Genomic DNA, 22050 nt, shown 5'->3' with positions numbered 1-22050 from the left:
ATTACTTATTTTTGAAGTCATTGTAGTTGCACAAGGCCTTGGACACGGTCTGCCACACGATCGTGTGCCACACATGGCACAGGTCTTTCTACACGGCATCAGGCTGTTACATGGCCTGGAGATATGGCCATGTGCCCCTAACTTAAAACTATACATAGTTTGGCCACACATCCATATGTTCCTGAGCCATACGGCCTGGGCTTTATCATACGGCCGTGTGTGTAATGACCCTAACTTTAAGGTTATTAGAAAAGTGTATTTTCGGGTCACCGTTTCTGAAAAATGGATTGGAAAATATTTATTAAAAATATTTATGAAGTTAATCGAATGATTAATTAGAGTTTTAACTAAGTGAGTTTAGCTTAATTAAGAGTAATTAAGAAAAAGGACCAAATTGAATAAAGTATGAAAGTTAAATTCCAAATTAAAAGAAAATAAAAAGGACCAAATAGGTAATTATGCCTAATGTACGAATTTAGATGGCAAAAGATGGAAGAATCTAGGATTTTCTTAGATTAATTAATTTATTATTATGATTTAATTGATATTAAATTATTTTATCATGAAATAAATAAAAGAAAGACAAGTGTATGGTGATAATATGATACAAGTATATGGCAAAAATAAAATATATGTGTAATAATTATTGTAAATACATTTGTAATACATGTGTGTATTTATTAGTATTAAATTGATATTATACAATGAATAAATTAAAATGTGACAAGTGTATGGAAATGATTGGTACAAGTGTATAAATAAAAACGCATACATTTATAATACATGTATTTAATTATAAAAGATATTTATAGATTATAAAAGATATTTATTAATTAAATAATTATATTATAAGATTTTTATATATAATAAATACATAAAAGTGTGACAAATGTAAGGTTATAAATGGATACAAATGTTAAATAAATATTGGTTATTTAATAGATTTTTATTGTTATTATATTATATATAAAACAAATGGAATAAAGAAAAAAAATAGAAAAGAAACCGAATGAAACGAAACAGAGAGCATGGGAGAAAAAGAAGGAAAGAAAAGAAAGAAAGGGAGAAAAGGGAAAATTGAAGGTTTGAAGTTTTAAAGTTTAATTAGTAAGTTAATTTAGCATTTTTACTTAATTTTGATGTTTTAGAAGTTTTAGAACAAAGTTTTGATAAAATTAAGTTGATATTTTGAAGGTTATTAGATTTCTCGATATTATTCATGTTGAATAAAATGATGATTTATGAGTTTTATTGATAGGAATTTAAGTTAGAAGTGGGAAAAGGATTAAATTATAAAAAGAAAGTTAAGTTTTGACATAGTAAGGGCTAAGTTGAAAGAAATTCAAAATTTAAGTTTTATGTTGAATATGAAAAGCTGGAATTTATTTTAAGCAAGTATAAAGATGAAAACTTAAGTTAATTTTTTAAGAAAAAGAATGGTTATGGTGGAAGGACTAAATTGGAATTTATGGAAAAGTTACATGGAAATCTTAAGAATGTGATATTAATGACTTTGAATGAATGTAAATTTTTCCGTAGCTAACGTAACGCCAGAAATGTCATCGAAGAAGGGGAAAGAGAAAGTGGACGAAGATATCGAGTAAACTAGAGAATTACGGTTTGTATTTCTATAAATCGAATCTAATAATTATTTGTTGAATTTATTATTTATATGAATGATAAGTATTATTATTATTATTATTATTATTATTATTATTAAGGTATTGAATTGAATAAAAATTCATGAATTATTAGTGATTTTTGATATTGAATAGAATATGTGAATATTAAGTGGAAAATTGAAAAATGTATATTGCATTGAAATTGATTTGCATGTGGATTGATATGGACAAATGTATTAAATTGGATTGAAACTAAATTATAAATGAAATTAAAAAGTTGAAACTTTATTAAATACCCTATTAACTGTATCGGGCTAGTCGGATATGGCATGCCATAGGATTGGAAGTGTTCAGGGATATTTCGACTGTGTGTTGATGAGACACTATATGTGTCGACTACTGTGACTGTTCCGGATTCATTCCGAAGAGGTACTCCGTACCTGACTGTTACTGTTACTGTTACTGTTCCAGATTTGTTCCGATGAGGTACTTTGTGTACCGCTACTGTTACTGTCACTGTTACCCTTACGGTGTATTCCGGCTTCGGTCGATGAAACACTGTATACTATCCCCAGTGTGTGGGTTGGATCCGTGTATCCGTCCAGGTTCGAGTCATGTTAATAGGGGTAATGAAAAGTATTAAAGACTGTCTGCTACTGAAAAATTGACGGTCACATAATAAATGACTGATACTGAATAAATGAATATTACTAATTAACCATTATTACTGTTGACTGACTGGTACTGAACGATAAAGATCAATTGGTTGTTACCAAAGAATATTGACTGTTATTGAAATGAGATAGTATAGAATATTGAATGAAAGGTGAATACTATTACTACTCAAATGAATTGTAAATAAAAGTACTGAAAAACTAAATGTTACTGAATAATGGACTGCTACTGAATGTCTGAATGATAATGAACACATGTTATTACTAAATAAATATGAAAAATCGACGGATAATGAACAAACAATGAAATTGTATACATTTCATCGGAAGTGATTAACAAGACCTTAGCATTGTATTTCAAAAACAATTGATTGAATTATTAGGAGTAATAGATTGAATTCTCAAGATTCATCAATATATGATTTATTATTGACTTAGGTATCGGTTTATAGAATACCACCGAGTTCATACTCAACGTATAGTTTATTTCCGTGCGCAGGTTAGGTTAAAGACAGATCGTCGAATCAGTATCATAAGCCGATCCCGAACTCAAAAATGTAAAGCATGTTAATTATCAGTAATGGCATGTACCTAGGATGTCTTAAGTGTGTTATATTGGATTGTGATTATAATAACTAAATAAGTAAATTGATAATTGATAATGATACATGATAAGTGTTTTAAAATTAAGTATTGGATAGTATATAAAATGCGTTTGGAGTGGTTTAGTATTGGTATTTGTATTGGTTATGGGTTGAAAATTTGCAGGATTGGTAAATTATAAAATACAAGGTTCATTTGGAGTCCTCATGGTTTGTCACACGGGCATGTGCCTTGGTTGCCATGGCCGTGTCTTAAAGTCAGTTTAGTATACGTGCAGGCCACACGGACGTGTGTCATGGCTGTGTTTAAAAGGCAGTGTTGCACACGGGTTGAGGACACGGGTGTGTCCCATGCCGCACGGGCATGTTAAATTAGCCACACGGGCGTGTGGTACTATACAAAAGAAGTGAATTTAAAATTTCACGAAAAATTTACTAAGCTTAGGATCGAATCTCGGATTATTTCAATTACACTTGTAAAGTACTGTGGACCCACTAACAATTATATTTAGATGAATATATTTTATTTATACTCGTTTATGTGCAAATGTACTGTAATGACTGATAATACTCAGTAATCATGTTCCAGTAATGGGACAGGATTAAGGGTGTTATAGTGTGACCGCTATTTTCAAAATTTTCCATGTTTTTCTGTTTTATTTTAGATTAGTCCCTATTTATTTCCAAACTATTTTTAAAGTCCTGTGGACTCGATTTAAGTTCCATTTTCACAAATATGCTATGATTAATGATTGACTATTGATATATGATGATTCAATTGAGCTCTGAATTGTTTTGATTTATAATTGAATTGAAATTTTGAAAATGTTGCAAGCTAATCCTAGTTAAATTCTGGATGGTATTGGAGTACACATAAGCTCTTATATGATATGAGAAATGACGTATTTGTTAATAAAAAATTGAATTAACTATGTTTGGATGATTTTTGTTAAATTTAAGCAATAATTATGTATTTATGAAGTATCATTTGTTTATTTGAGATAATCAATTATTTATGAAGTATCCTCTGTTTATTTGAGATAATCAATGTGATTTGAATGTGTTCTATTTTTATTATGACTGTAGTATTCCGTAACTTGAGTCTGACGACTGGATCGAGTTATGAGTGTTACACGGGAAGTTTGTGCAACACTCGTCCCAAGTTCCTACGTTAATTGAGCCTAAAATTAAGCCTCCTGCACACTTAAATACACAAATTAACTCTACCTAAAGCCTGTGCCGGCCTAATAGGTCATCAACACTAAAAAAATGTTAAAAACACTTATGTTTATTAACTTTTAATCCTAACTACTAAATATCGAAAATATAATATTAAATACTAAATTGGCTAGAAAACAAACTCTTTAAGTGTGGAAATAAACTGAAAAAACTACAACATTTGATGTCATGTCAGTGTTACAATGAATACCAAAAAATCAAAGAAGAATTAAAGTATAAATAAGTCTCACAAATTTATTAAATTATATTTTGATAAAACCTTTTACTAGCAAAGAGAATTTGGAAACCTATAGAATAACGAAAAAAAATACAACTAATAACGACTAAATCTAAGTCTCCCCAAATATTAACCTAATAATGTGTATTATAAGGCGAAAATAATATAATGAGGAAAATATAAAAGCGCTCTTAATTAAATAAAGCAGAATTTTTCAAGATATCTTGACAATTTCTGAGTCAAACTTGAAGGCCGTTTTTGAGTGTCTTTGTAATGTTTTTGGGCTTAAGTTGTGAAATAATTTTACCTAAAATTTTCAATTTCCTTTGAATTGTTATATTATGGACCCCAAACAGACATTTGTAGCTCAAATTACGACCAAAATACTGAAACTATATTGTTGAAAATTGAAATCATAAAAACTTTTCAAAACTAATCTTGAAGCTATTTTTCCCAATTATTCCCTAGATGAATAATAAATAAAAGGTTTAAATATAATATTAGTACCCAAACTTGTCCACTTCTCCTAGATTGGTACTTATGGTTTTTTTGTCCCAGATTGATACTTAAAACTTTTTTTCCGTCAACTAAATTGGTACCTGAGGCTAACGTCGTTAAGTTTAGGACACGAGGCAGAATCAGATTTTGACATGTGACGATGGTGATGTCATAATCTAAAAAAATTTCAATTTTTATTTTACTTTTCTCCCCCAAAAAGAAGAAGAAGAAGAAATAAGGAAAAAGAAAAAAGAACGACAAAAAAATTGGGAGGAGAAAAGTCAAAAGAAAAAAAGGTTTGTTTTTTAATTTTTTAGATTATGATGTCACCATGACATCACCATCACCACATGTCAAAATCTTAATCTGCCACGTGTTGTAGACTTAATGGCGTTAAATTCAGATACCGATTTAGTTAATAGAAAAAAGTTTGGGTACAAATTTTAGACAAAAAAAATCATAAGTATTAATCTGGAAGAAGTATATAAGTTTAGGTACTAGTTTTATATTTAACCCTAAATATATAAGTTTTGGCACTAATTTTATATTTAACCCTAAATAAAATATAAATATAAAGAATATAATTAAAAACACAAATAAGATAATTCAAGGAAAAAATATTGCAAATAAGTTAAAAAATTACGAATTATAAACTAAAATTTTAGTTTTCAAAATCAGTTTTACATAATACTTTCTAAAAACAGTTTTCAAAGTAATACTAAACCAAACCTCAATAATTATTAAACAATTCAAAGTGTAAAATTTCCACGGTTTGGATTGTACCACCGTTTATTATTTATTCAATTCTATTTTTTAAAATATTAATATTTATTTTTATAATTAATTTAAAAGAAAATCCTTTTATTACTTGGGCAGTTCAAATATACAGTAGTGGTTATGTAATTTGCATGAAAGTCTTTAAAATGGAAAATGAAAGAATTCCACAAAAGAAAAAAAGAAATCAATTATTACTCCTCTGTTTCTTTAGATTGTATATTCAAGCCACGAATTTAATCATATGTATAAAGTAAAAAAAGATTATAACCTTTGTGCTTTATATTTTAGAAATAATATTTGTATAATAAATTTCGCTTTTAAAATGGTATAAATTTTTTATTATTTTAAAATATTTGATTTTGTAAGTTTAATTTAATTGGGTATAGATATAAATCAATTATATTAAAAAAATATATGTCAAATATTTACAAATTTAAATGAAAATTTTAAAATTATTTTATTTCATATTTAAAATTTAATAAAATATTTATATTGATCTGATATGAAACAATATTTTCAAGTTTAATATTTATTTAAGGGAGTAATTGATATTGAATTCATTTAAAGAGAAAATTGGTGGTATACTTCAAAACTGATTTTGCTTCGGTGGATATTTTAGGGTAAAATTATCAATATATGCTGAATTTTTTTTTGAGAAACTAAGTTTTTTTTTAATTTTATCGATCAATGTTGTTTTTGGAGAGAGACAGGAAAGCGCATCCTATACGACGCAGTTTCACTGATCTGGCAAAAAAAGCGCACCTTGTAGGACGTGTTTTCTTCTCATCCAAAAAATGCGTTCTACGTGGCACATTTTCATTGGCAATTCAGTGAAAACACGGCTTGCATGACACGTTTTCTATCCAACAGTAACTTTTCCAACAAACAAAAATCCCAACGACTATGAGACTCTAACAATCATTTTTTCCCTATATAAACCCTCCAATTTTCATTTTTTTTTCAACTTAACTCTCACAATTTGGTTCTCAATTTTCTTGTTCTCAATTTTTTTATTTTCAATTGCCAATTCTTGATTTTCTATTCTAAATTCTAAATTCCAAAGTAATTTTTTAAAAAAAAAAATTCTTAATCCTTTGATTTGATTTTATTAATTTATCGATGGCATATCAACTTATTCTTTTGGACGACAAGCGCATTTCCGACGTTCAATTACAAATGGTAAGAAAATATTATATAATTATTTATTTTTAATCTATTAATTATTATGATGTTAAGAAAATATTATCTAATTATTTAATTTTTAAAAGTTAATTGTTATGCTGTTTAGATTAATAATTTTTTATGTTTATATACTCAGGCCAAAGATCGAATTTTGGAGACATACATAAACAACTTAAGCAAAGGTGCACCGAAGGCCATTCATGAACACGTGCGAGATGCAGACTTTTTATATGTAGCTCGCATGCTCTAGAGGACTAAATTGGATCCCCTACTCATCAGTGCTTTGGTCGAGAGATAGAGACCGAAGATGCACACGTTCCATATCCCTTACGGCAAATGTACAATTACACTTGAGGACGTCAGTTTACAACTCGGTCTATCAGTCGATGTAGATGTCATTACGGGGCTAGTTGTTAGTGCCGATTGGAGTACAACATGCGAGTAATTGTTGGGGAATGTGCCAAACAAGTTTAGGGGTAGCCGAATCGAGATGAAATGGTAAGAGGACAACTTTTAGACTATTGAGGCTTCAGTGAGCAATGTTGAAAAGTAGCAATTTGCGTGCGTATTCATCTTGAAGTTGATTAAGGGTTTGCTAATGCTAGATAAATCTTACAATCTAGTACACTGAGGTGGCTACTACTACTATAGACTTGAGAGAAGCGGGAAAACTTAGTTGAGGATCCACGGTGCTGGCGACATTGTACTGAGAAATGTGTCGATCAACAATACCGGAAAAAGCTAAAATAGGTAGTTGTATGCTTCTTCTTCAATTGTGGGCATGGTATCAACTACCGTTTCTACGCCCCGAGTGTAATTCCCGTACGAATTCTCACTCGTAACATGGTAAAATTCATTTTATAATATTATTACTATTTTGGAATTTTTATTGTTGTAATTTTGAAATAACATATTTTTTAATAGGCGGAACAACCCCGCGAGCCACATTGGTATATCGACCGAGCTCAAGGACATCCTACTAGCTTTAGATCAAGAAACAGAGGAGAAGGTTAGTTTATGAATTTCATAGTTATCGGTTTGTTATTCCACCATTTCAAATTACATATTAGGCACTTGTTGAAATTTATAAATTCGTATGGATGCCATATGCAGATCCAATGATTCAAGATTCCGTTCAAGAGGAATTTTTGGTGAATCGTAGCATCTGGCACGTGAAAGTGCCATTGGTCATTTTTTCAACGGTTGAGATGCACGAATCCAACCGAGTGATGCGGCAGTTCGATGTACGTAACGTATTCCGCCACAACCTCAGCAGCTCAACATGCGGGGGAGACTGGATGAAGATTGGACAACATTCCAGAAGAAGTATATTGAGATGTCGCAGTACAGGTAAGATTATTTACCAACGTGTGAATCGTATTTTACGTCAGAGTTGGCAACTTTTTCGGATTACATGGATTGATTCAGTCAAAGGAAGTCGTATCTACTGTCGGCTACAGAAATGAGTAAGGAACGTTGTCGTAAGAGGCCAAGACTAGGGCCTATCAATCCCAGGTCGGGAGGATATGCTGTTGATGGGTTAACGTCTACTCTACATATACAAGTAAACTCGATTCCCGTGCAACCTCTTGGTCAATACGGCTCATTTATTCTTGTCACTAACCCATTTAATTTTACACCATCATCACAACACGCACCAGTTTATTTTACACTAGCACCATAGCATACACATTCATTCCCTACACCAACACAATAATCACCAATTTATTTTACACAAGCACCACAGCATGCACAATCATTCCCTGTACTAACACCGTTTCCAGGCATATTTTTCGCACGATCACCAATCCCCGCATTGTATTACGCGCCCCATGCGACACCATATAGTGGCCTACCGGTAGTGTCACAAACACCCCTACATCATTTTTCTTCCAAGTTAGGTCGCCTTCTCAAACATCGACTTGATCAGAGGGATGCATTGCGATCGACTAGGACACAATCGCATTTATCAACGGATGGAGGAGATGAGGTCACCGATTAACCCCGACGTGCACATGAAGACAAAGCCGAAGATTAATCCCGAAGTAAACATAAAGACCAGGCCGAAGTCCCAGTGGAGTCGCAACCCAAACAATGCTACAGAACCCTAGGTGTACCCGGTTATGACACACATTCAAAGGATTGGTGATTATGTCTATTTGTAATTTTTTGAAGTTGTTTACTTTGTTTTACATTTGCAATGTAAACTTATTTAAAATATACATATCTTGTTCACTACAATTGAGATGCATGTATGATAGTACTTTGAAATGACATATTTTTATGCACTATTTACATATATATTTTAAGCATGATCTTGCTAATTTGGGTTGTTTATGGTTTTTTATCTTGTAGGGACTAAATTGAAGGCAAAAGAAAATTTAGGGGCGAAAAGCGAGAATTTAAAGAAAAATTGGGTTTGCATGCAAAATAGGAAAAAAGTGGTGCCGAAAATACAAAGTGTGAAAGACTTAAGGGCAAAAGTTCAAAGAAGAGATTTATAAACATAAGACTTTATTTAAATTTAAATTTTATTAGGATTATTGTTAGGATTATTATTTAGATTTAATTTCAACTTTTATCTTTATTTATCTTTTAGAGTTTAAATAGGAACAAACTAGGTTTTCTGTATACTATAAATAGGGGATGGAGTGTGCAACAGCCTAATTTTCAGTGGTGTCGGAACAGTGATTCGAGATCACTAAATCAGAAAAATGAGTCAGAAATATTATTAACTTAGTAAGTATAAGTTAAATGTGAAGTTAGGAAAAAATTTTGAAGTAGTGAATAGTGTACTAAAAATAAATATTAAAATAATTAGAATCGAAAAAGAGGTATTGAGACCTCGAGAATTTTAAATCGAGCCATAAATATTTTTATAAATATTTATGGAGTGTTAATAAGTCAGTATTAAAGTTTCGTCAAGAAATTTTAAAGTTCTGATAGTTAATTGAACAAAAAGGACTAAATTGTATTAAATGCAAAATTGTGGGAAATGATTAAATAGCTTAAATGATAAAAGAAAGAGGGTTTAAAAGGAAAATAGACCCAAGGTCTCTTTGGGCTGGACGGCAATGGCATGAAATCAGCAAGAAAATAAGGAGAATTAAGGGTAAAATTGGAAAATTGCAAAATTTACTTAATAAAGCTAGGACTAAAGTAGAATTATCTAGATTTCTCTTTATTTTTCTGCATTCTCATCAGAAAAAACACCATGGAAGAGTTAATTTAAGCTTTTTTTTCATATTTTTACTTCAGGTAAGTTCAATTCTTGATTATTCTTGAATTTTTTGTGTTTTTGTGACTTTTACAACTAGGTCCACTTGTTAAATTCATTAGTTCTTGATTCTATGAAAGAAATTGAAAGTTGCTATGAATATGTGCTGGAATTATATGATGATTTGGCATGTAATTAGAGCTTTATATTGTTTATATGATGATTTTATTGAAAGAATTGAATAGAAAGTGAATGTTTGGGACCTAATTGTAAAAGAGTTTGAAGTTAGAGCTGTATGTAGAAATTATGAATTTCAATAGTTATGAAATAACTTATAATGTCTAGGAAAAGTATTAATTGAGAAAATTATCTTAATTTAGGGGTTAATTGAGCAAGGACTGAATTGTATGAATTGTGAACTTTGGGGCAAAATGGAAATCAACATTTTGCACTAAAACTGTTTTGGACAGCAGCAGTAGTCTAAATTTGAAAAATCACCAAAAATTTTAGAAATGGAATCAGAGGATGAATGAAATATGAAATTAAAGCTTATTGAGTCTAGTTTCTTATAGAAGAAATGATGTAAGCAATGGAATTGTAAATCATGATATATGATAAATTTTGTGAGATAAGGTCAGAATGATTTTGGGTTCCCCTATTCTGATTTTGTAAAATCATAAAAAATTGGATAAAAATAATTAGAGGCTTAAATTTATATGTTTAGAATCCTGAATGAGTCTATTTTAAATAGAAACAAACGAGAACATCATTCGAATCCTGTAATAGGAGATAAATAAATTTTAGTGAAGAAGGGTCGGAACTGTCAGACAGCAAAATAGGGGAGAATTCAATGAATAAACTGTATTAATTGGCCCAACCAAAAATTATGAAATTTTTATGGTAATAAGATATATGAGTCTAGTTTCATGGAAAATTAGCAGACCTTAATTTTAAGTTTTGTAGCTCTAGATATAAATAATTTAGTGACTACGACACGGGTGGATAGTCTGAATATTCACATAAGTAATTAGTGAAAATTATGGATAAGGTTACTTACAAGTGTGTTATTTATACCAAGGATGTGGATGGAGAGGAGGAGGAGGAAAAATATATGAATGACTCGTGCATAAATTAAACACATGCCCAATTATAATCGATAAGTGTTGGATTAGAAATGATATAATGTTTTATGTGGAATATTAATTATGAAATTATGATTATCGTTATAATACAAAATTTGTACTTGTGAGTTTATATGGCTAAATTTTAGTGATTGTTTGTTAATTTTATGAATTTCATGATGTGTTATTTCATATGTATTGATGATAAAATCGTGAATAATGTAAAAGCATGAAAATTGAATAAATGGTCAAATTGAGCATTTCAGTTCAGTGACAAGATGAATTGAAGGAAAAGACCATAGTTGGACCATGGCAACAAGTGATAAGTGATAGCTTCGGCTACACTTATCTGATCAAGGATAAGTGAAAGTGATAAGTAATAGCTTCGGCTACACTTATCTGATCAAGGACAAATGACAAGTGAAAAGTGGTACTTTCGGCTACCTGATCAGTGAAAAGTGGTAGCTTTTGCTACCTGATCAGTGAAAAGTGGTAGCTTCTGCTACCTGATCAGTGAAAAATGGTAGCTCCGACTACCTGATCAGTGAAAAATGGTAGCTCCAGCTACCTGATCAGTAAATAGTGGTAGCTTCGGCTATAAGTGACAAGTGATTTCCGTATAAGACCATATCTGGGATATGGCATCGGTGTGATATATGCTACTGTATAAGACCATATCTGGGATATGGCATCATTGAGATATGTGATTCGTGTAAGACCATAGCTGGGATATGACATCGATAAATGAAGATGTGTAAGACCATAGTTGAACTATGACATCGAGTAAACGAAGTACTCAATTCCGTAAGACGTTCACTAATTTGACGAAGTTTGATAAGTGTTACATGGAATTATGTGATACAGGAAGTACGAGTTGATAAGATATGAGTATAGAACTTGGTTGATAAATGAATTCATTTATGATTATATAATAGTTCATCTTGAATGTACTTCCATATGTATTGATAATTCAAACGTATTAATGAATAAAGTTCCGATATGGAATAAATTGAATACGAGACAAATAATTATGAAATTGAACTCGGAACTCATGAAAATGACGGTTATTGATATATGGAGACATGAGACATTGGTATATGAATATGAAAAATGTTTGATAAATATGTTTATTCATAATTGTGGAATTATATACCTCATGTGTACTATTTGCATAAAGATGATATTTCAAATACTTTGGTTATTTAAGCTTAAATATGAAACAGTATGAAATCAAGATAAGTTGTTATAAAAATATATTTAGATTACAGAGCTATGGCTGACATATGTTGTATGATTACATAACGTGAAATTGTGTATATATATGAGAAATTTAATGAGAAATGAGCCCATACACGTCTCTTGTTATTTATATGAAGTGTACGACTGACAAGGGTGATGAAGTTATAAACAGAGAGTTACACGGGTTGAAAACACAGGCGTGTGACTTTCCAAAGTGTGAAAATTTTCTAAGTGTTGCAAAAGTTACATATGTTCACTGTTTGGTCCCGAACCACCCTGAATGTATGTTTTGGGCCCCATAGGCCCATATAAAGGATGTTAAACATATGTATGAAAGTTTTTAATTTAGAAGAAATTTTATGGCTGATTTTTACATGATTGATCATATTAAGTTCGGTAATGCCTCGTACCCTATTCTAGGCTCGAAATACTGGTAGGGGGTGTTACAGAGTGACATAAATATTCACTCATATTTTCTGTAAAAATCCCTCTTCCTAAAGCTCTTAGCTTTTTGTTCCTTTTATTTTTCAATAAAACTCCATTAAGCTTATTTTTTTCCCGAAAAGCATGAGCCACTAAACTCATCTAGCCAAAGGTTGTCGAGATTCCCTCAAAAATGTTCATGAGGCTTAGAACTCGCATTTAGCTTTCTCAACGAGTATTCATCGTTTCTCTGCATTACGGGACTGACGCTTCTATCCATGTCCTTGCAAAAGTGATCTTTTCATCTTGTGCAAAGGCGACCGCTTTGTATGTTTTGGAAATGTTGCACAGTTGATTCGTTAACTTACTGCGTCAGAGGTTGTCGAGCCCAAGAGACGAAATGGCATGACATTCGCCATTGAGAAATAATGATCTAGTGTAAGACGGTCCCACCAAAGTGACGGGCTAGAGTCAGGTTCCTCTAAATTGTAAGTCTAAAATCTAAGTGGAGCTAGTAGTCGTAGGTGTCCTCTTCTACTGTCTTCTTCTACTATGACTGACTTATTCTTTCATGAGAAGGATCACTTAAAAGCTTAGGATTGAATCTAAGGAGGACCGATATAACCGGAGGCTAGAAACCCTCAAATCGAAGAATCTCGTTTCTCAATTCTGTTTCTTTTTACAATTACAATTCAATTTATACAATTTCAACTCGCCATATTTTTAATTCTTTTTTATTTTTATTTTTTCCAGGTACGCCGATTTCTTGGGCACGACTATGCCCATGATTTCGAGGAATAAGAAGTTGTAGCAATCCAGTCAGTGAAGATTTGACCCTACTTCCCTTATACTATTCTTTTTGTTATTTCAAGGGATATGTTATTTTTGGTGCTTTCAATGACACACCAATGTACATAAGTTTTTAAATTAAGGATTTTGAATATTTTGGGTCATGCTACAAACATTGTAATTCTTGAAGGATTTAAATGAAAATTTAGTAAATTAATGTTGTATATGGTTTGTGTAAGTGTTTGTGAGTCTTTTACAGTGAAAACAAATTTAGGCAATTCGAACATTTAATCTTAGAACTATAACAATGTATATCTCAAATGCTGGATAAATTTACAAATTTTTAATTTCAAAATGAGAAAAAAAATTCGTTGGACAGAAAATGCGTCCTACAAAGCACATTTTCATTAAACTAGTAGTAAAATGTGCCACGTAGGACGCGATTTTTGGATGAGAAGAAAACGCGTCTTACAAAGCACGCTTTCTCTGTTAGATCAGTGAAAACATGCCTTGTAGGTCACATTTTTCTTTCTCCCACCAAAAACAATGCAGATCGATAAATTTAAAAAAAAAATAAAACAACTTAGTTTCTCAAAAAGTTTTTCAACATATATTGATAATTTTGCTATATTTTAGGAAACCAATATATGTATATATGTATTATAAATATTGATTTTGATTTGATGATTTTAATATAAAATATGCAATAAATTTTAAAAAACTCATTTTAAATATAAATAGAAAAAGAAAGTATTTTGAAATTTAAAAAACTATTGAAGAACTTAAAATTTTCATATATGGTACTATTTATATAATATAAATGATTTTATTTGGGGTTTTTTACCCTAATATTATAAAAAAAATTTTATACACCAAAATGAGTTGTCAGCCAAATTAATTACGAAAATGGTATACTTTTTGGGGTCGTGCCTACCTGACAGGCACAACCTATTATTTTATTATTTAATTTCTTTTTTTGTTTTAAAAATTATTATTATATTATTTTTTATATTTATATTAATATATAGATAAAAATACGGGTTTTACACGGATAAAAAATACCCGAAACGGTTCGAGCCTGTCAGGTAGGCACGACTAGTCGTGCCTGACAGGTAGGCACAATACCCTGCACATTTCCCTTTTCTTTCTTTGCATTTTACAAAAAATTGGTCTTATATCACTTTTGATCCCTCTACTAGGCCTAAAATTAAAATTCAATCTTTATACTTGAATTTCTACAATAATATTTGGTTCTATTTTTTATATTTTTTTTCCAAATAATTAATATTGTTAATTACTCTGATAAAATTTTTGACGTGTTTTTTTTTAAAAAAATTAGTTTAACAAAACAATGATATGTTAAGTTAGAATAAGTTTTAAATAATAAAATTTCTAACAAAATTGTATTAAAATTTTTGTTAATTACTCTATAAAATTTTTGATTAGTTTAACAAAACAATGATATGTTAAGTTGGAATAAGTTTTAAATAATAAAATTTCTAATAAAATTGTATTAAAATTTTTGTTAATTACTCTGATAAAATTTTTGACGTGTTTTTTTAAATAAAATATTAGTTTAACAAAACAATGATATGTTAAGTTGGAATACATTTTTGTTAGAAATTTTATTATTTAAAACTTATTATAGCTTAACATATCATTGTTTTGTTAAACTAATATTTTGTTTAAAATAACACGTTAAAAACTTTAACAGAGTAACTAACAATATTAATTATTTGGAAAAAAATTATAAAAAATAGGACCAAATATTATTGTAGAAATTCAAGTATAAAGATTGAATTTTAATTTTAGGCCTAGTAGAGGGACCAAAAGTGATATAAGACCAATTTTTTGTAAAATGCAAAGAAAGAAAAGGGAAATGTGGAGGGTGTTGTGCCTGCCTGTTAGGCATGACTAGTCGTGCCTACCTGACAGGCTCGACCTATTTTGGGTATTTTTTATCTGTATAAAACCTGTATTTTTTTCTATATATTAATATAAATATTAAAAATAATATAATAATAATTTTTTAAAACAAAAAAAAATTAATAATAAAATAATAGGTTGTGCCTGTCAGGTAGGCACGACCCCAAAAAGTATACCATTTTCGTAATTAATCTGGCTAACAACCCATTTTAGTGTATAATTTTTTTTATAATATTGGGGTAAAAAACCCTTTTATTTGATGTAGTATAAAAAATTATATAAATATGGCGTATATAATAAATAAACATTATATTCTCAAAAAAAAAAATTAAACACTATGTGATAAATATAATGTGTAAATAAAATTAACACGAGTAAAGTAGGAATAAAATTGAGATATTAAAATAAAAATTATTATGAAATAAACCAATTCATTAATCAAAATATATTTTTTAAAACTCTGATTTAGGCTTTTAAGTGTTTTTAAATATCATTTGAAATAAAAATAATATAAAATTTAAAAATTTGTATCAAAAAATGGTTTTTTTTTTTTTTTTTTACTTCACTTGTAAGGAAGGCTCAACTTTATTTTTGCAGTGGATTCACACTGTAAACTAGTACTCTGCCTACAAGTTTCTAAGGGTAATTCACTCAAAAAACAATAGCTTTACTCATAATTCAAAAATATTTCATCAAATCCGGTGGAACACCGATATGCTTGCTTCAGGATCTTCTTCGTCTTCTGCTACTGCTGCTGATATGATCCAAGCAAGGACATACGATGTTTTCCTTAGCTTCAGAGGCAAGGATACTCGTGATGGTTTCGTGAGTTATCTGTATAAAGATTTGTGTCGAAAGAATATCGAAACTTTTATAGACGATGAGGAGCTTCGAAAAGGAGATGAAATTTCAGGGGCACTGTTGACGGCCATTCAAGGATCCAGGGTTTCAGTCATTGTTTTCTCCAAAGACTACGCTTCTTCCAAATGGTGCTTGGCTGAGCTGGTCAAGATCATGGACTGCAACAAATGGGTTGTTCCTGTATTTTACGGTGTAGACCCAAGAGATATACGGAACCAAACAGGGAGTTTTGCAGAAGCATTTGCAAAGCATGAAGAAAATTTCAAGCATGAGCTTGAAAAGGTGAAAACCTGGAGAACTGCTTTGACTGCAGCTGGCAAATTATCCGGTTGGGATTCACAAGTCACTCGGTAATTGCATATCCTTTTCATTACAGTTAATCCTTTTTTTCTTTATATTATATATATTGATTTGGGAGCAGAGAGATTCAGACTAACTCCTTTTTTTTTTTTAATCAATGATTTATTTTATACTTTGAGAATAACTACTTATTTTCAAAGGAAAAAGTTATTTGTAATTTGAATGCTATGCGCTGATGCATCAGATCACTAATCAATATCTACTTATTTTCAAAGGAAAAAGTTGTACTCTTGAGAATATAGAAAAGGTGAAATTATAATTTGTTTCTTTATTTAATATATAGGCCCGAGTCAAGACTCATAGATGAAATTGTCGACGACATATTGAAGAAACTGAATCGTGGAACCTCAAATGCTTATTTAAAGGGTTTAGTTGGAATACACAGGCGGATGGAGCAAGTTATGTCACTAATTCAAGTTGGATTTCCAGATGTGCGAAGGTTAGGTATTTGGGGCATGGGAGGTACTGGCAAAACTACACTTGCCGAAGCCATTTTTCACCATATTTCAAATGGTTTCCAAAGCTGCTACTTTCTTGCAAACGTGAGAGAATCGGAAGAACATGGAAGATTATTCCAATTGCGTCAGGAATTTCTTTCAACCATAATGGAAGATGAAAATTTAAATATTTCAACTCCCACAATCGGAGCAGGCTTTCTTAAGGACAGGCTTTCTAGAAAAATGGTTTTGATAGTTTGTGATGATGTGTCAAACTCAAGCCAACTTGAGTTTTTGTTCAAAGGGATTAATCAGCTTTGCCCTGGAAGTCGAGTCATCGTTACGACTAGAAATAAGCAAGTGCTTATTCAGAATGACATTGATCTCATTTATGAAATGGAGAAATTAGATGAAGATGAATCTTTGCAGCTTTTCTGTCAACGTGCCTTCAAAAGCAATTATCCCACGGGATATCGGTTGGAGCTATCAAAGATGGTTTTAAGTGTTGCTGATGGAAACCCCTTGGCTATAAAAGTTGTTGGATCCTCTCTTTATGGGAAGGACAAAACCTACCAGGAAAGCACAGTAAAGAAACTAAAGCAGGTTCCTAATCCAGACATTCATAAATTGTTGATATGCAGTTTTGATGCACTAGATTGTGAAGAGAAGGATATATTTCTTGACATTGCTTGTTTCTTTAAAGGGGAGAACCGAGACGATGTAACAAGGATTATGGATGCTTGTTATGTCTCCGCACATTCAGGAATTGAGAACCTCATCGACAGATCTCTTATATATGTTTCACAAAATCAAATAGCAATGCATGATTTATTGCAGCAAATGGGTTGGAATGTCGTTTGCAAGGAATCACCTTTAGAGCCTAAAAGACGCAGTAGATTATGGATTCCAAATGACATCTACGATGTACTAATTGAAAACACTGTAAGGACCTTGTTCATTTCCTTGACTTACGTTATTATTACTTTTCATTTTCTTTGAGCATATCCATGTTCGACTGTCATATTTGACACATTAGAAGACAATACTTTTATAGGATATTTATACATATCTGGAGTTCAAATAATATGGTTCTTATTTTTCATATATTTTTACTCCTTAATCTGATATACTACTTTTGATTTAGGGGGCAAAAACACTCAGAAGCATGCTACTTGACATGTCCAGAATTTCAGAGTTGGAATTAAAACCAGAAGCATTTGTGAAGATGCGAAGACTTAAATTCCTCAAATTCTATCATTCTTGCGGAACAAATTCCAAAATCTTACTTCCTCATGGGCTTTTATCACTTCCTGATGAGCTAAGGTACATCTGTTGGGAGGGGTACCCTTTGAAAACTTTGCCCACCAAATTTCATCCAAGGAACCTAGTTGAACTTGATATGAGTTATAGCCATGTTGAAAAACTATGGGAGGGAAAACAGGTACTTATATATATATATATATCAATCTATGCCTCATTCTTTATGATGCTTTGGTAGATTCATTCAAGCATGTTTGGAGCTATTTCATTGTTTTTCTTTTTTTGATTCTATAAAGTTGCCTCTACAAATCAATCTATGCCTTCGTTTTGTTTTCATAATAACATAGGAAGAAAATCATTTCCTATACGGCTGGTGTTTGTTTATAGTTTTTTTTTTCTTTTTATAGGGAAAAGAAAATTACAAAACATTTGTATTCCTAAGTCATTAGGGTTTTATTTTTAAAAGAAATCTAATTTAGTTAAGTTATTGTTGATCTAAGATTTAGTTGTGCTTGATTTATTGAGCAACCCAAATTTTGTTAGTAACAAAATTTCGCTGAGAAAAATCTCTAATACACGAACGAAAGTCAAATAGAGAATGAAGAAATGTAATAAGGCTCTAAGGCGTATATCAAGTCACTATCTTTAAGGTTCTATTCACCTCACTTATATTTGGTGTGCGAATGAGTTTCAAACAAATGAATATCAAGGATAAAATGCAGTCAAATGACTATTTATGTTTTACAGTGACGAGAATAATTTACTAAGCACTGACCAATGTATAACAAGAAACTCAATTTTTATAAAAAACTTCGATAATAATACTTTATAGAATAATTTAATAATATTAGAAAATAGAAGAATGATAGAAAGAATTTGTTGGTGTGATTTTCAAATGAAATCTCATCCCTATTTATAGGAATTTTCATGTCTTTTCGTAGAGATATCTTTCAATAGATGTCTTTTCTGTATAATAATATATTTAAAAGTGACATAATTATTCATTTAATATCTTTTGATTAAAGATAACTATTTAAACAATATTGTTTGAATAGTTAATACTTCTTTTTCAATAACCAAAAGATGTAACTTTTGATTAATTACACAATTTCATTTATAATTATTAAAACACTGTAAATATTGTTAAAAATGTTCCAACAAATTTTAGTATCTTAATATTTGGCTCGAGTAATTTTTAGGTCATTCTTTATTTTAAATATTTATTTTTAATTTTTATAAGTATTGAAAAAATTAATTTCAACTTAAAAAAAAATCTTGAGTTAAAAGTTAAAGACACACTGCAACTTTGAAGTTTAATTAAAAAAAAAAACCTTAATTTAACTTAAACCAAATTTTGAGCCATGAGTTCGAGCCAGCTCTAACTTCTTAGTTCTTGAACTCAATTACCCCTTGATATATACCATTAGGAATATAGTTTAGTCTTTGTTGATATTTTGGTAACATCTGCTATACTATAGTTATTCAATGTACACAAATTCATCAAACAATATGTTGTGATGCATGCAGGATTTAGTAAACCTGAAGGTGATGACTCTCAACCATTCCGAAAACCTTCTAAAAATCCCAGACCTCTCAAGTGCCACAAATCTTGAAACTATGAACCTTGTAAACTGTACAAAGTTGCTTGAGCTTCCTTCATCCCTTCAACATCTTGAGAAGCTAACTCGTTTGAATTTGAGAATGTGCGAAAATCTTAGATTTCTGCCTAGCTTGTATAAAGCGACATCCCTCACCACCCTTATTCTGAGTGACTGCTCGATTCTCTTTAGCTTTCCAGAGGTTTCATCGAATCTAAGAGAGCTACATTTAGAAGGAACAGCAATTGAACAAGTACCTTCATCAATGGAGTCTCTTTCCCAACTCGTTTTACTGTCTATGGAAGATTGTGTAAGGCTGAATAACTTTCCAACTGCAATTTGTAGTCTAAGATCCCTGGAAGTTTTTTCCCTCAATGGCTGCCCTAATATCACAACATTTCCGGAGATTTCAGGAAATATAACAGAGTTAAATTTAGGAGGAACTGCAATTGAAGAAGTTCCTTCGTCGATCGAATGCTTCTCTAATCTTCGTGTATTCAACCTAGGTTGTTGTAGGAGGCTTAAAAGTGTCTCCACAAGTATTCATAAATTGAAATCTCTTAAGGTATTCTATCTTGAAGAATGCTCAAAATTGGAGATTTTCCCTGAAATCTTGGACACCATGGAAAGATTGAGATATCTTGAGTTAAGTGGAACGGCTCTTAAGGAATTATCATCTTCAATGGAGAATCTTATCGGTCTTGTGGAATTGAGACTGAACAACTGTGAAAACCTTGTTTACCTTCCTGACAACTTTTATAAATTGAAATCTCTTAAGTTTCTTTATCTCTATGGATGTTCAAATCTAGTCACATGGCCTGATAACTTGTTTTCTGCCATTGGAGGAGTTTCTTTAACAGAGATGCGGAGAGATCTCCATGGGTTATCCTCATTAGAAGAATTAGATTTAACTGGAAGCAATCTTGAGAACTTACCGACAAGCATTAAACAGCTTCCTAGGTTGAAGCAGTTAATCTTGAGGAAATGCAAGAGACTGAAATCATTACCTGAGCTACCACCAAGCCTGAAACATTTAGATGCACATGACTGCACTTCACTAGAGGAAGTCTCAAGCATTAAAAAGCCTTTTGAGCAAGCAGTGCTTTGTAAGGATAGACCATATGGACACTTGGAGTGGATATTTAGCAATTGCTTCCAACTGGATCAGAAAGCTGTGCGAAATACTAGAACACCAAAGTTGCAGATGCTATTTGGACATATGGTGACTTTACTAAAAGATTATCATCAGGTCAGCTTCTTCTTCTTCTTCATTTATCTTAAATGTGGCAAATGGTTTATATGCTGAATAATCGAGCATGTTTCTAATAATTGTAACTGACCAGGAATTCCCTAAAATAAACAAGGTGATTACATGTGTCCCTGGAAGTGAGATCCCGGAATGGTTTGATTTCAAAAGCTCAGGATCTTCCATAAACATCCAATTGCCTTCAAAGTGGTACTACAATAGCAGCAAAAACTTTCCAACTTTCGTTGTTTCCACTGTTGTTTCTTTCCAAGACTATTCTGGCGACAGAGAAATTCTCATTAGATGTAAATGTCGTCTAAAATCCCGTAATGGCGACTGTCATGACCTTAGTTGTTCTTTCTTAACTTGGACAAAACGAATTCCTGGAAGCGAATTGACTGGATCGAATCACTTGTTCCTCTTATATAAAACTTGTTTCTGTGATGAGGATGATGAGATTAGGTGGTTTGTTGAAACTCAGGCATCAAACAAGCATATGTATAATGAGGCCTGGTTTAAATTCCACCCTCTCGTTTTCAATGGGGATTGGTCTCAAAACATTTGTTGTGAGGTAAAGCATTGTGGAGTTCATATATCATTTGCAGAGGAGGAGGCAGAGGTGCAACCATCTAAAAGATTCAAGTATCAAAACTGAATCCTGCTTCTAGCTCAGATTGTTATTTGGGTTAATGGACTCTTTTATCTTAGTTTGTTGATATTTAAACTTTTTATTTTATGATAACATAAATTTTTTATTTTTAA

The 22050-nt window shown here is 31.2% G+C and overlaps 1 protein-coding gene across 1 annotated transcript; it reads left to right on the top strand.

The window, feature by feature from the left end:
* Nucleotides 1-16120: 16120 nt before the first annotated feature.
* LOC107943290 (disease resistance protein RPV1) lies at nt 16121-22050 on the top strand. The gene is made up of 5 exons (XM_041080000.1): nt 16121-16737; nt 17031-18126; nt 18329-18625; nt 19972-21291; nt 21386-22050. Exons 1-5 carry the CDS (start codon nt 16241-16243, stop codon nt 21941-21943), a joined length of 3768 nt encoding a protein of 1255 aa, XP_040935934.1. The 5' UTR covers nt 16121-16240; the 3' UTR covers nt 21944-22050.

Source organism: Gossypium hirsutum, chromosome A11 (assembly GCF_007990345.1).
Source record: "Gossypium hirsutum isolate 1008001.06 chromosome A11, Gossypium_hirsutum_v2.1, whole genome shotgun sequence".
In the NCBI taxonomy this organism is placed as follows: domain Eukaryota; kingdom Viridiplantae; phylum Streptophyta; class Magnoliopsida; order Malvales; family Malvaceae; genus Gossypium; species Gossypium hirsutum.
This window is presented reverse-complemented; position numbering and strand designations above follow the sequence as displayed.

What these genes read in the sequence shown, in the direction of transcription:
- LOC107943290 (XM_041080000.1), top strand. Translation starts at nt 16,241, where the DNA reads ATGCTTGCTTCAGGATCTTCTTCGTCTTCTGCTACTGCTGCTGATATG. An exon ending in ATGTACTAATTGAAAACACT is followed by an intron (nt 18,127 to 18,328) that starts GTAAGGACCTTG and finishes CTTTTGATTTAG; the next exon opens with GGGGCAAAAACACTCAGAAG. An exon ending in TACTAAAAGATTATCATCAG is followed by an intron (nt 21,292 to 21,385) that starts GTCAGCTTCTTC and finishes GTAACTGACCAG; the next exon opens with GAATTCCCTAAAATAAACAA.